Genomic DNA, 13,785 nt, shown 5'->3' with positions numbered 1-13,785 from the left:
TTTACTTAGTATTTTAATTAGTGATGCGCCGGTCATAGCTGATTCAGAATTCAGAGTCTTTCTTTTTTTTTTTTACTAGCAGATTGGATACTGATACTGATTTTAAAGCTAATTTATTTATTGGCTATTTGCTTTATAACAAACAAACTGGCTTTAAACAAAAATATCTAGCCATTTGAAATTAGAGGCAACCACTGCATTTTAATCACCATCTGCACGGGCAGTTATTTTTTATTTGATTTAGATTAATTTCAGGATTTAAAATAAAAACAGAATGGACTGACTTTAGGTGTTATTTATTTATTTGCTTCATAAAACATCTGCACGAAACAACAACAGCAGGTCTGAATGAGACGCACTCTCTGACAGCAGGTGGTGCCTATGAACAGGGTTGCCAGGTTTTCGCAATAAAACTAGTCCAATCGCGTTTCGAGGAGGGTTCCCCTGTAAAAATTGCATTCCGGGGGTAAAATACATGTTTTTCGGTGGGGATCTTCCAGTAAAATTCACATTCCAGGGACTAACTATCACGTTATTGGGATCGCTTCAACCCGCGGACATGAACAACAACCCGCGGCAAAAAAGTAGCCCAATTCTGCTGTAAATTCCGGGGGTAAAATACATGTTTTTCGGTGGGGATCTTCCAGTAAAATTCACATTCCAGGGACTAACTATCACGTTATTGGGATCGCTTCAACCCGCGGACATGAACAACAACCCGCGGCAAAAAAGTAGCCCAATTCTGCGGTAAAACCGCGGACTTGGCAACACTGCTTATGAACCGACCGCAATATAGCCTTTCCTTGTTTACCGCTGTAAACAAAGCAGAGTTGTGCTTTATACGGAGGAGAAGAAAATGACATTGCCATCGAAACTTTTCTCAAGACAGTTCCCTTCAGTGATACATTAATATAACCCCAGAAATGTAATGCATTTTTGTACTTATTTTACTGTTTTTTTTCGGGATCTACTGGGACAGTGATAAAGATCTACCAGTCAGTCGCAATCGATGGGTTGGCGACCACTGCCCTAGAGAATCATAGCAACTTGTGGAAAATGGGCATCCGATGTCCCCTTTAAAAAAGGGGGCGGGGCTGCTAGATAAGTCCCGCCCTGTCTAGTTGAAATGCTTCTAACAATATGCTTTTTTTTTCTTTGTGTAAAATATATTTTATTTCTTGTGCTTTGATTTTGGGGTGAGATATAACCTGGGCATGTTTTTGACAGGTTTTCATGAGATTCACGCTTATAAGGCTCCCAAGGCCTAACTAGTCCCTAGATTTCCCATATGAAGTTTGTTTATGAATTTCATGGCATTGAATCATTTAAATATATTGAGAGTTTTAGTTTGAGGCAGTTAAAGAAAAGCAAACATCCGCAAGCATGAATGTGAAATAGATGGTTATTCATTTTGGATGGACCACAAAGCCAAACTCTTGCTATGCGAGAGCTTATACAAACATCCGTAAACTCTTTCTCATATGCCATTTTTTAATCAATTGTCACATAAAACATGTCATGTTAATCAAAATCTGTCTTGACATAAAAAAAACACAAAGCCCATCCACACGCACCACACACTCCAGCATCATGTTCACGTGCTTCTTTGATTGTCATAGTTGGGTGCTGATGCTAATTATTGTTGTTTGTTATTGTCAGAAATGAGTGTGGAAGTGTTGATTAAAGCAGTAGGCCACTGGAGGCCATGCGTTACACTGATCTTAACACAGTTAAGGGCCATTGTTGAAGCAGAAACCACTTCAGATAACTGCCTCAAGTGGCTTGTTGCTTTCATTAACAGCCAGCAACCGCAACATCCGTGTTCAATAAATAACTGTGGTTATTATTAATAATAATCATCATAAACAATTATTCCATCATGAAGTCTAGTTCATTAGCCCGACTGTTGGCTGTTTAGCGACTTGTCGTGTTAATATAGTGTTTAACTGACAGATCAGATTGGATATGAGCTTCAAATGTGATTTCAGAGATGCAGTTTTATAATAAAAAATAATATTAAGAGGTTTGCAGAGGAAAAAGTGTCCATGTTATCCCAATATAATATAATATAATATAAACTAATTATTAGCTTTTCATCAACTCATGAACTCCAGTTTGGGAAACACTGTTTTATTAAATATTAATTAGTAAGTGTGTGTAAGTGTTTTAATATAAAAATATAATTTTTCTTAAATTTTATTATTATTATTTTTTATTTAATGTTTTAAATTCTTTTATTTTATATATAATATATATAATTTTTATATAAAAAGCAGAAACCACTTCAGATAACTGCCTCAAGTGGCTTGTTGCTTTCATTAACAGCCAGCAACCGCAACATCCGTGTTCAATAAATAACTGTGGTTATTATTAATAATAATCATCATAAACAATTATTCCATCATGAAGTCTAGTTCATTAGCCCGACTGTTAGCTGTTTAGCGACTTGTCGTGTTAATATAGTGTTTAACTGACAGATCAGATTGGATATGAGCTTCAAATGTGATTTCAGAGATGCAGTTTTATAATAAAAAATAATATTAAGAGGTTCGCAGAGGAAAAAGTGTCCATGTTATCCCAATATAATATAATATAATATAAACTAATTATTAGCTTTTCATCAACTCATGAACTCCAGTTTGGGAAACACTGTTTTATTAAATATTAATTAGTAAGTGTGTGTAAGTGTTTTAATATAAAAATATAATTTTTCTTTAATTTTATTATTATTATTTTTTATTTAATGTTTTAAATTATTTTATTTTATATATAATATATATAATTTTTAACCATGGTTCCCTGAGTAGAGGACGCAGTGTCTCGTTCCCTACTCAGGGAACCATGGTTACATAAGTAACCTGAGACGTTCCCTTTCATGGGAACTTCAAACTAGGGATGGGCGATATGGGCTTTAAAATATATCACGATAATTTCTGATATTTATTGCGATAACGATATCAATGACGATAATTTAGGGAATCCTGTTTCTTTAGAGCAGTGGTCACCAACATTTTTAGGCCCAAGATCCCTGGCCTCGGCCTTTATGAAAGACAAGATCTACCTATTGAAGAATTCATAGAAAAAGACATCCCAGATTGTACTTCAAATTTGAGGCCTTTTACTTAGTACTTTAATTAGCGATGCGCCGATCATAGCTGATTCAGAATTCAGATTTGCTTTTCTTTCTTTCTTTTTTTAATGGTCTGATTTTAGGTGATATTTATTTGCTACATATAACATCTGCGCGAAACAGCAGGTCTGAATGAGAAGCACTCTCTGACAGCAGGTGGCACTAATGAACAGGGTTGCCAGGTTTTCACAATAAAACTAGTCCAATCGGTTTTGAGGAGGGTTCCCCTGTAAAAATCGCATTCCGGGGGTAAAATACATGTTTTTCGGTGGGGATCTTCCAGTAAAATTCACATTCCAGGGACTAACTATCACGTTATTGGGATCGCTTCAACCCGCGGACATGAACAACAACCCGCGGCAAAAAAGTAGCCCAATTCTGCTGTAAAACCGCGGACTTGGCAACACTGCTTATGAACCGACCGCAATATAGCCTTTCCTTGTTTACCGCTGTAAACAAAGCAGAGTTGTGCTTTATACGGAGGAGAAGAAAATGACATTGCCATCGAAACTTTTCTCAAGACAGTTCCCTTCAGTGATACATTAATATAACCCCAGAAATGTAATGCATTTTTGTACTTATTTTACTGTTTTTTTTCGGGATCTACTGGGACAGTGATAAAGATCTACCAGTCAGTCGCAATCGATGGGTTGGCGACCACTGCCCTAGAGAATCATAGCAACTTGTGGAAAATGGGCATCCGATGTCCCCTTTAAAAAAGGGGGCGGGGCTGCTAGATAAGTCCCGCCCTGTCTAGTTGAAATGCTTCTAACAATATGCTTTTTTTTTCTTTGTGTAAAATATATTTTATTTCTTGTGCTTTGATTTTGGGGTGAGATATAACCTGGGCATGTTTTTGACAGGTTTTCATGAGATTCACGCTTATAAGGCTCCCAAGGCCTAACTAGTCCCTAGATTTCCCATATGAAGTTTGTTTATGAATTTCATGGCATTGAATCATTTAAATATATTGAGAGTTTTAGTTTGAGGCAGTTAAAGAAAAGCAAACATCCGCAAGCATGAATGTGAAATAGATGGTTATTCATTTTGGATGGACCACAAAGCCAAACTCTTGCTATGCGAGAGCTTATACAAACATCAGTAAACTCTTTCTCATATGCCATTTTTTAATCAATTGTCACATAAAACATGTCATGTTAATCAAAATCTGTCTTGACATAAAAAAAACACAAAGCCCATCCACACGCACCACACACTCCAGCATCATGTTCACGTGCTTCTTTGATTGTCATAGTTGGGTGCTGATGCTAATTATTGTTGTTTGTTATTGTCAGAAATGAGTGTGGAAGTGTTGATTAAAGCAGTAGGCCACTGGAGGCCATGCGTTACACTGATCTTAACACAGTTAAGGGCCATTGTTGAAGCAGAAACCACTTCAGATAACTGCCTCAAGTGGCTTGTTGCTTTCATTAACAGCCAGCAACCGCAACATCCGTGTTCAATAAATAACTGTGGTTATTATTAATAATAATCATCATAAACAATTATTCCATCATGAAGTCTAGTTCATTAGCCCGACTGTTGGCTGTTTAGCGACTTGTCGTGTTAATATAGTGTTTAACTGACAGATCAGATTGGATATGAGCTTCAAATGTGATTTCAGAGATGCAGTTTTATAATAAAAAATAATATTAAGAGGTTCGCAGAGGAAAAAGTGTCCATGTTATCCCAATATAATATAATATAATATAAACTAATTATTAGCTTTTCATCAACTCATGAACTCCAGTTTGGGAAACACTGTTTTATTAAATATTAATTAGTAAGTGTGTGTAAGTGTTTTAATATAAAAATATAATTTTTCTTAAATTTTATTATTATTATTTTTTATTTAATGTTTTAAATTCTATATATAAATATATAATATATATAATTTTTATATAAAATTATTTATTCACTTTTATGATTTAATTATTAATTTAACATTTTTATAATTTTACAGTTTTATGATGTAATTAATTATTAGCTTTTTATCAACTGGAAAACACTGTTTTAGTGAATATTAATGTTTTAATATTTAAAATTGTTTTTATTAATTGTGTTAAATTCTTTTATTAATTTAATACACATATAACATATAGCTAATTTTTCAAAATGAAATTATGTATTTGTATAACTTAATTATAAAAAATTTTTAAAATACAGTTTTATGATTTAATTTATTAATCCAATTTATTAATCCATTTATTATCCAAACTCCAGTTTAATTTTAGTGAATGTTAGTTAAGCGTTTTATTATAAAATTATCCATTTTTATTTATTAATTGTTTTTAATTATAATTTTATGTAAAATTATATATTATTTAAATTGTTTTTATATAAAATTATTTATTCTTTTTTTTTATTAAATTGTTAATTTTACTGAATATTAGTTAGTAAGTGTGTGTGTGTGTGTGTGTGTGTTTGCAGGTCTGAAACGGTGGTGGAAAGGATGCTGAGTAACTGGATGTCCATCTGTCTCTATCAGTACCTGAAGGTAAAATATCAAACATGACACACAATAATAAAGATTCACTCATATTTCATTCAACCATACATCGGGATTTAATGATCAAGTCAAATCTTGATCTGGAAGCTTCATCTTTCAGGAAGTATTACACACTTCACCTTAAGTTTCATATTACATTAGATGGGTTTATTAGTATTTTAAGTTCCTGTAGGGTTTGGTTTAGTTCTGTCCATGATGTGTTTCAGTGAAGCTTTGATATTCATGTGTGTGACTGATGATGATGATGATGATAATAGTGCTTAATGAAGTAGCGTCTGTTCTTCATCTGCATGAATCAGCACTTGAGTCGCTGACACACTTGAACTGTGAGTTCTGCACGCCTCAGGTGGAGTGAGGAGGAATGCTTGTGTGTGTCTGTGGGTAAGGAATGAAAGCAGCAACAGGCTTGTGTTAAAGTGCTGCTGTTTGTTCAGGACAGCGCCGGAGAGCCGCTCTACAAACTCTTCAGGGCCCTAAAGCACCAGATTGAAAAGGGGCCGGTGGACGCACAGGTCAAGAAAGCCAAATACACGCTGAACGACACCGGCCTTCTCGGAGATGACGTGGAGTACATTGTGCTGGTATGTGATTCCCTGGAGATGTTTTTTTTGTTTTTGGTGCTACTACAACAAAAAGATGAGAATGATAGTTATTTAAATTTTAGATAAAAACATATCTAATGTACATTCATATAATTTCCTACAGTAGAATTAATAAAAAGCAGTTTGAATAAATGAGCGAAAACAATATAATAATGGAATAAAACTAATTAATATAATAAAAATCATTGATTATATTCATAATAAATCATAATCATTTATTATATATCAGATTATATTATATACATTTATTACAAATTTATTGTAAATATGTATAATATATTTATATACTGCAAATATAATGTAAATGAAAGATTATGTATCTATAAAAATACAGTTTTATGATTTAATTTATTAATCCAATTTATTATCCAAACTCCAGTTTAAGTTTAGTGAATGTTAGTTATTAAGCGTTTTATTTTAAATTATCAATTTTTATTTATTAATTGTTTTTAATTATAATTTTATGTAAAATTAAATGTTATTTAAATTGTTTTTATATAAAATTATTTATTCTTTTTTTTTTTTATGTTAATTTTACTGAATATTAGTTAGTAAGTGTGTGTGTGTGTGTGTGTGTGTGTTTGCAGGTCTGAAACGGTGGTGGAAAGGATGCTGAGTAACTGGATGTCCATCTGTCTCTATCAGTACCTGAAGGTAAAATATCAAACATGACACACAATAATAAAGATTCACTCATATTTCATTCAACCATACATCGGGATTTAATGATCAAGTCTAAGTTTCATATTACATTAGATGGGTTTATTAGTATTTTAAGGTCCTGTAGGGTTTGGTTTAGTTCTGTCCACGATGTGTTTCAGTGAAGCTTTGATATTCATGTGTGTGACTGATGATGATGATGATGATGATAATAGTGCTTAATGAAGTAGCGTCTGTTCTTCATCTGCATGAATCAGCACTTGAGTCGCTGACACACTTGAACTGTGAGTTCTGCACGCCTCAGGTGGAGTGAGGAGGAATGCTTGTGTGTGTCTGTGGGTAAGGAATGAAAGCAGCAACAGGCTTGTGTTAAAGTGCTGCTGTTTGTTCAGGACAGCGCCGGAGAGCCGCTCTACAAACTCTTCAGGGCCCTAAAGCACCAGATTGAAAAGGGGCCGGTGGACGCACAGGTCAAGAAAGCCAAATACACGCTGAACGACACCGGCCTTCTCGGAGATGACGTGGAGTACATTGTGCTGGTATGTGATTCCCTGGAGATGTTTTTTTTGTTTTTGGTGCTACTACAACAAAAAGATGAGAATGATAGTTATTTAAATTTTAGATAAAAACATATCTAATGTACATTCATATAATTTCCTACAGTAGAATTAATAAAAAGCAGTTTGAATAAATGAGCGAAAACAATATAATAATGGAATAAAACTAATTAATATAATAAAAATCATTGATTATATTCATAATAAATCATAATCATTTATTATATATCAGATTATATTATATACATTTATTACAAATTTATTGTAAATATGTATAATATATTTATATACTGCAAATATAATGTAAATGAAAGATTATGTATCTATATCTCTCTATAAAATACATTAATATTTATAGTATGAATTATATACTGTATAAATAAGGAAAAAATTATGGTATGGTAATAATAATAGTAATCTAATAATGTAATAAAATTAATGAATTTTATTATATGAATTTATTATGAAATTAATATAAATGTTTATATATAAATGTATAATACAAATTTAAATTATATTTATAATTCATAAATATAATATTTATAGTGTTAAATTGTGTGTGTGTATATATATAGTGGGGCAAATAAGTATTTGATACACTGCCGATTTTTCAAGTCATGCAATAAAATGGAAATTAATTATTTAAAAATCATACAATGTGATTTTCTGGATTTTTTTTTTGATTCTGTCTCTCACAGTTGAAAATTACAGATCTCTCCATTCTTTGTAAGTGGGAAAACTTGAAAAATCAGCAGTGTATCAAATACTTATTTGCCCCACTGTATATATATATATAATATTGAATTATATATATATAAAATTATATGAAAACTTTATTATAAAATTATATATGAAATCATTGTTTATATACAAATTTGTTATAAAATGTACATTCTATTTCTAATTTATAAATATAATATTCATACTGTTAATTATATATATATATATATATATATATATATATAAATTCTTGTAAATAATATTTTTGATATATTCCCACATTCATCCCACACATAATTAAGTGTGAAAATTAGTAAAGGAACATCTATTTATTAAACAATATATCAATATAAGCCAACTGATATGATTCATATCTTTTGGTTTCTCTACCCAATATTAAAAAAAAAAAAAAAAATTGCAATAAATAAACAGGTAGCTGTAATTGGTATCGGCAAGTACCAAAAATGAAAGTATTGATATCGTACTTGTTATGGAAAAGTGTTATCAGTGCATCCCTAATACATATTATAAAACGGATAGTTCCGGTCCTTGATTCTGATTGGCTGAGCCGCGTTCGAAGCTGTTGTAAATTACTCTACAAACACACACCTTTGTTTACTTCTGTGTGTTGTTCGGCAACCACTTTGTTGCAACCACAACTGTTTCTGAGGAACTACATTGTTTGGTGGAAGAATACTGTTTTTATTTATATCATTACACTTTATTTGCTCTGTTTTATTTTGTGAAACCTAACTACGTATATGGAATAACCGTTTTATAAAAGCAATAAGCCCCGTGAAGCCGTGGTTTACAGTGATTTTATAACCTCTTCGCGTCGTGCCTAACAACGCCCCTTAGCTGTTATAAATCCACTGTAAACCACGGCTTCTTGGGGCTTAATTGCTTTATTTTAATATATTATATTTTAACTTTTTTTTATAGATTATATTCAGATATATATAACATACAGCCACTTTATGTTCACGTTGTTTTACCAGAGCAGGTTTTGTCAGCTCATAACCGAGCAGTATTTTCTGTGTGCCGGCAGACGCTGCAGGTGCTGGTTCAGGGCGAGGGGCCGGACATCACCCCCGTGAAGGTGCTGAACTGTGACACCATCTCTCAGGTGAAGGAGAAGATCATCGAGCAGGTGTCCAAAAACCTGCCGCACTCTCAGAGACCCAAAGTAGACGGCGTCACCCTCGGTGAGCAAGCGTTATGATTTCACATGCAGCACCACACCTTCTTCATCTTCACGTCTTCTGGTCTCTTCCACAGAATGGCGGCCCGGCTCCACGGGACAGATCCTGTCAGATCTAGACGTGACGTCACAGAAGGAGGGCAGGTGGAGACGCATCAATACGCTGGCGCATTATAACGTGAGTGCATGGGTTGGGAATTTTTGCTTCAGTGAAGACGCGAGTGTCATTTCTTGTTCTTAAACATGACTTTCGTGTGGTTTTAGGTACGTGATAATGCAACGGTGGTCCTTTCCAGAGTTCAGCACACACAACAGCCGTACGAGCAAAATCACGATAACCATGAAGAGAGTGAGTGCAAGTCTGCTTTCTAAGTGTGATCTGTCACTGTCACTTATACACTCTCTTCACCTGAACTCACAGGAAACGCCCTGCTGGAGGATGATAAAGTTTTTCACCTGGTGCGACCGGCCGATGAGCTGGATGAGATGAAATCTAAGAGAGGCAGTATAAAGGACAAATCCATGACCAAAGCCATCACTGAGATCTATCTCACCCGACTGCTCTCCGTCAAGGTACTGAGCTCTTCCTCTCACTAACTCAACTGCTGTCTGTTCATTCGCCTTTAGAAAAAGTTACATTTCACTTACATAATTTGTGTTTAATTAATAAATGTAATTAATCATGTAGGGTGGGACTTGGTTTTATCAGGGTTGTTGTTGTTAATTAAAACTAAAACCTTAAAGAAAAAATGCTACCTGAAACAAAATAAAGGTTAACTGAAATCAAATCAAAGAAATAAATATTAATTATTTATTTATTTATTTCAGTGCTGTCAAACGATTAATCGCATACATTGTTTACATAATATATGTGTGCGTGTTGTGTAAATATATTATGTATATATAAATACACACATATACATATAAATACACATACATATATGTATATTCTTATTTATATTATTTATAAATATATTTAATATATAAACATAATATATTTTTCTTAAATATATACATGCATGTGTTTGTATTTATATATACATAATAAATATACACAGTACACACACATATATTATGTAAACAAAAACTTATTTTGAATGCGATTAATCGTTTGACAGCACATATATTTATTTATTTTTTTTTTCAGCTAGTTATCAAGGCATCATTTCTCATTTTCATTTAAAGTACTAAAATAACTTTAAATAAACTAAAACCTATTCAAAAAATGTATGATAACTATATAGACACATTAAAAATTAAACATTAAAAAACATGAGAGAAATGCACAACGAAATTACTAAAAAATTTAAAATAAAAATAAAATGTAATTCAAAATATATTAGTATATCAATGATGCTAAAATAACACTGGATTTTATCCAGATTTGATTGGATTGTGGTCATTTTTTCATTTGGTTTTTTTTTATATCATTGAAAAATCTTTTGTGGTCTTGTTTACATCAATAGAAAATACATTTTAGAGATAAAGATATTACATTATATTAAAATATTAAAATATTTGTAATTATTTTAAAACGATTAATAAAATGTTTAGAACATTTATGTCAGAAGCCACATTGCATTGATAGAAGACTGAGAGTGCCACTTAAAAATAAAATGAAGAAATAAATATGAATACATAAATATGATTGAAATTAATAAATATGCTATTTATTAATTAAAATGAAATACATTTCAAATTGATAACTAATAGACATTTAAAAAATATATTATATTAAAATATATTATATTTTTTAAAACTTTACTTATTTGAAATTTTCAATCAATTAAATTATTATTTATATTTTTGAATTAATATATTGATCTTTTTTTAACTTGCCATTCAGGGTCCGCTATATTGCGTGAGAAATGAAGACTTCTCTTCATAAAATATATCTTGAATTTGAACAAAGCATAAATAAATTGTTAGATTTTTGCTTACAAATTTGTAAAAAGTATGAAAAATTAATTTGATAATACAGACTGTATTATCTAAAAAGATGTACATTTACAGTATCTTGTATTATACATCATTTCAATGAAAAAAATACAATAACTGATTAAGAAATTATTACATTTTGTTGGAAGATGACAACGGTGCATAATCATTGGTGATTTAATGTTGGTAATGAACAATCCAATTCTCCAGCAGTATTTAATGTGGGACGTGTGTCATATAATTATTATAACCTCCATAAACCTCCAGGAAGTATTCTGAGTGCTGGCATGTTCTCTTAAGTCACGAGTCACGACGTGTAAATCTAATTCTGTTTGATTGGTTCGTCGCATGTCCTTGTGTCAGAGGCCGTTCGGCGTAAATTGGGCGATTAGAGAGGCTAATTACCTCGCAAGTCTTTCACCTCGTACAGAAGTGATTCAGCGGCAGTGCCGACAGAAACAAAGCGTAGTGGAGATGAGCGTGTAACTTCACCCGTCAGGCCGATCAAAGCGTGAAAACAGCCATGTGTGACTGTCAGTGACCCAGCAGGCTGACGTGTGAAGAAATTAGATGTTTTTCTGCGTGTTTTTTTTAAAGATCTGTGTTATGTTTCAGGGCTCAGGTTGTATAACTTGCATCAAGGGTTTTTAAGCGTTTCTGTCACCTGAACCTCTAATAACTTATTTGAAGTGAAAAAAAAAACAAATTTTTGTTATATATTTAACTCAGTATAACATAAAAAATATATATTTTTAAATATTTCAATAAAAACATAAATTATGTATATATATTATTATAAATTCAATTTTTATTTGATATATAATTTATTATTTGATATTTTTTACATTTTACATGATGTTGTACATTTTCATAATTTTTTGTAGTAATTTAATAATAATTATATGATTTGTGTTTTTATTGGGGTTGTCAAAAAAGTCAGTTAGTTGACTTTCATAAGCTGTAAGCTCTAATCATCAAAATGAATACAAAAAACTTTTGAAATGTTTCACTTTACATGTAATGAATCTAGAATATATGAAAGTTTAACTTTTTGAAAGTTACAAAATATTCAAATTTTTTGAGATGCACCTGAATATGTATATATACTGTATATATATGTGTGTGTGTGTTTATATATACATATATATAAAATATTATAACCTTAGATAAGAAAATTATAATAAATACATTAATTTGAAATAATAAAAAAAGAAATCAAGGTTCATGTCATCAAATATGTGAAAGATTTTTATATATTTTTTTACTTTTTCGAAAGCCCAGGACAGTTAGAGAGAATTTTAGTGAGTTAGAAGAAACATTTTATGCTTGGGGAAAAAACCCCCACTTACAGCACTTTTAAAACAAAACGCATCTCAAACTGCTAAACTCTAATTACCTTGTTTTTGTGTCTGTGTGTGTTTTCAGGGAACGCTGCAGCAGTTCGTGGATGATTTCTTTCGCAGTGTGCTCTGTTCTGGCGCCGCCGTCCCGCCAGCAGTTAAATACTTTTTCGACTTCCTGGATGAGCAAGCCCTCAGACACGAGAACGTAGACGAGGAAACCATACACATCTGGAAGACCAACAGGTGTGAGAGAGCGCTAGTCACAGCGGGCGTCTCTGCTCTCTGATTGTCTCTTCTCTCTGGAGACCGCTCAGCATATGCTAATGCCAGCGCCGCATTCATTTATTCCGCCGGATGCGGCGTGATTGACAGCTGCCGCAGAGATGTGATTAAATGTGACGAGCAATATCATCACTCCAGCAGCTTCTCCAGCGATTCTATTAAATATAAAACCGCTCTCAGCCAAACAAACACCTTAATTACGTCCCTGGTTAATTTAATTGTTCTGTTATTATACACCTTTTGTTTCTCCGCAGAGATGCGACTAGCCAATATATATTCCAGAAGCAGTCATCTGAATTAGGTTTTTTAAACCAGCTCAAAAAACAAAAGCCAGAGCTGTTTAATAACCTGTTTGAAATTCCAGAGCCGTCTGTCCGTGTTCATGCTCCGACGGCGTGAGTATTGAGGGGCGGATTGAGTGAATTATTTGCTCTGTACCGAGTTTATGCTCCAACTGCAGGAAAGTGTAAAATGGATTAAATACATACAGTAATTAGCGGTGTTTGCTAAGGAGAGTATCACTGTTGCTCTTCCCGAGGGTTAGAGATTTAAAACAAAACCCTGACCGTGATTATTAAACTCTGGCACATAATTCGAGCCGCACCGCTTGACATGAATGATTCCTCTGTTACTTGACTCAGTCATTGTTTTTGACTGGAGGATGATAAAATTGGGGAAAAGAGCGCATAGGTTACATTGAAGGAGGAACCTGAGCCCTAGCAACCACTCAGAAAACAGAGTGAATAATTATCTGAATATTTAAATATATTTAAGTTTATTCAGTTTGTTATATAATTTTGTACTGTATTTTTAAACCATATTATTATTTTATAATATATATAT

General features: G+C 32.6%; 1 protein-coding gene across 1 annotated transcript in view; it reads left to right on the top strand.

The window, feature by feature from the left end:
* Positions 1–13,785, top strand: part of plxnb2b (plexin b2b) — a 221,883-nt gene that overhangs the window by 204,370 nt on the left and 3,728 nt on the right. The window contains exons 28-36 of the mRNA XM_016251008.1: positions 5,561–5,627; positions 6,074–6,240; positions 6,829–6,895; positions 7,294–7,440; positions 9,227–9,383; positions 9,457–9,557; positions 9,644–9,728; positions 9,801–9,952; positions 12,743–12,903. Coding sequence (XP_016106494.1) covers positions 5,561–5,627; positions 6,074–6,240; positions 6,829–6,895; positions 7,294–7,440; positions 9,227–9,383; positions 9,457–9,557; positions 9,644–9,728; positions 9,801–9,952; positions 12,743–12,903 — 1,104 coding nt within the window. The remainder of the gene's footprint in view (positions 1–5,560; positions 5,628–6,073; positions 6,241–6,828; positions 6,896–7,293; positions 7,441–9,226; positions 9,384–9,456; positions 9,558–9,643; positions 9,729–9,800; positions 9,953–12,742; positions 12,904–13,785) is intronic.

Source organism: Sinocyclocheilus grahami, unplaced genomic scaffold (assembly GCF_001515645.1).
Source record: "Sinocyclocheilus grahami isolate Dianchi unplaced genomic scaffold, SAMN03320097.WGS_v1.1 scaffold1023.1, whole genome shotgun sequence".
Taxonomy (NCBI): Eukaryota; Metazoa; Chordata; class Actinopteri; order Cypriniformes; family Cyprinidae; genus Sinocyclocheilus; species Sinocyclocheilus grahami.
Note: the sequence above shows the minus strand (reverse complement) of the source record. Positions and strands in the feature narration are given on the sequence as shown.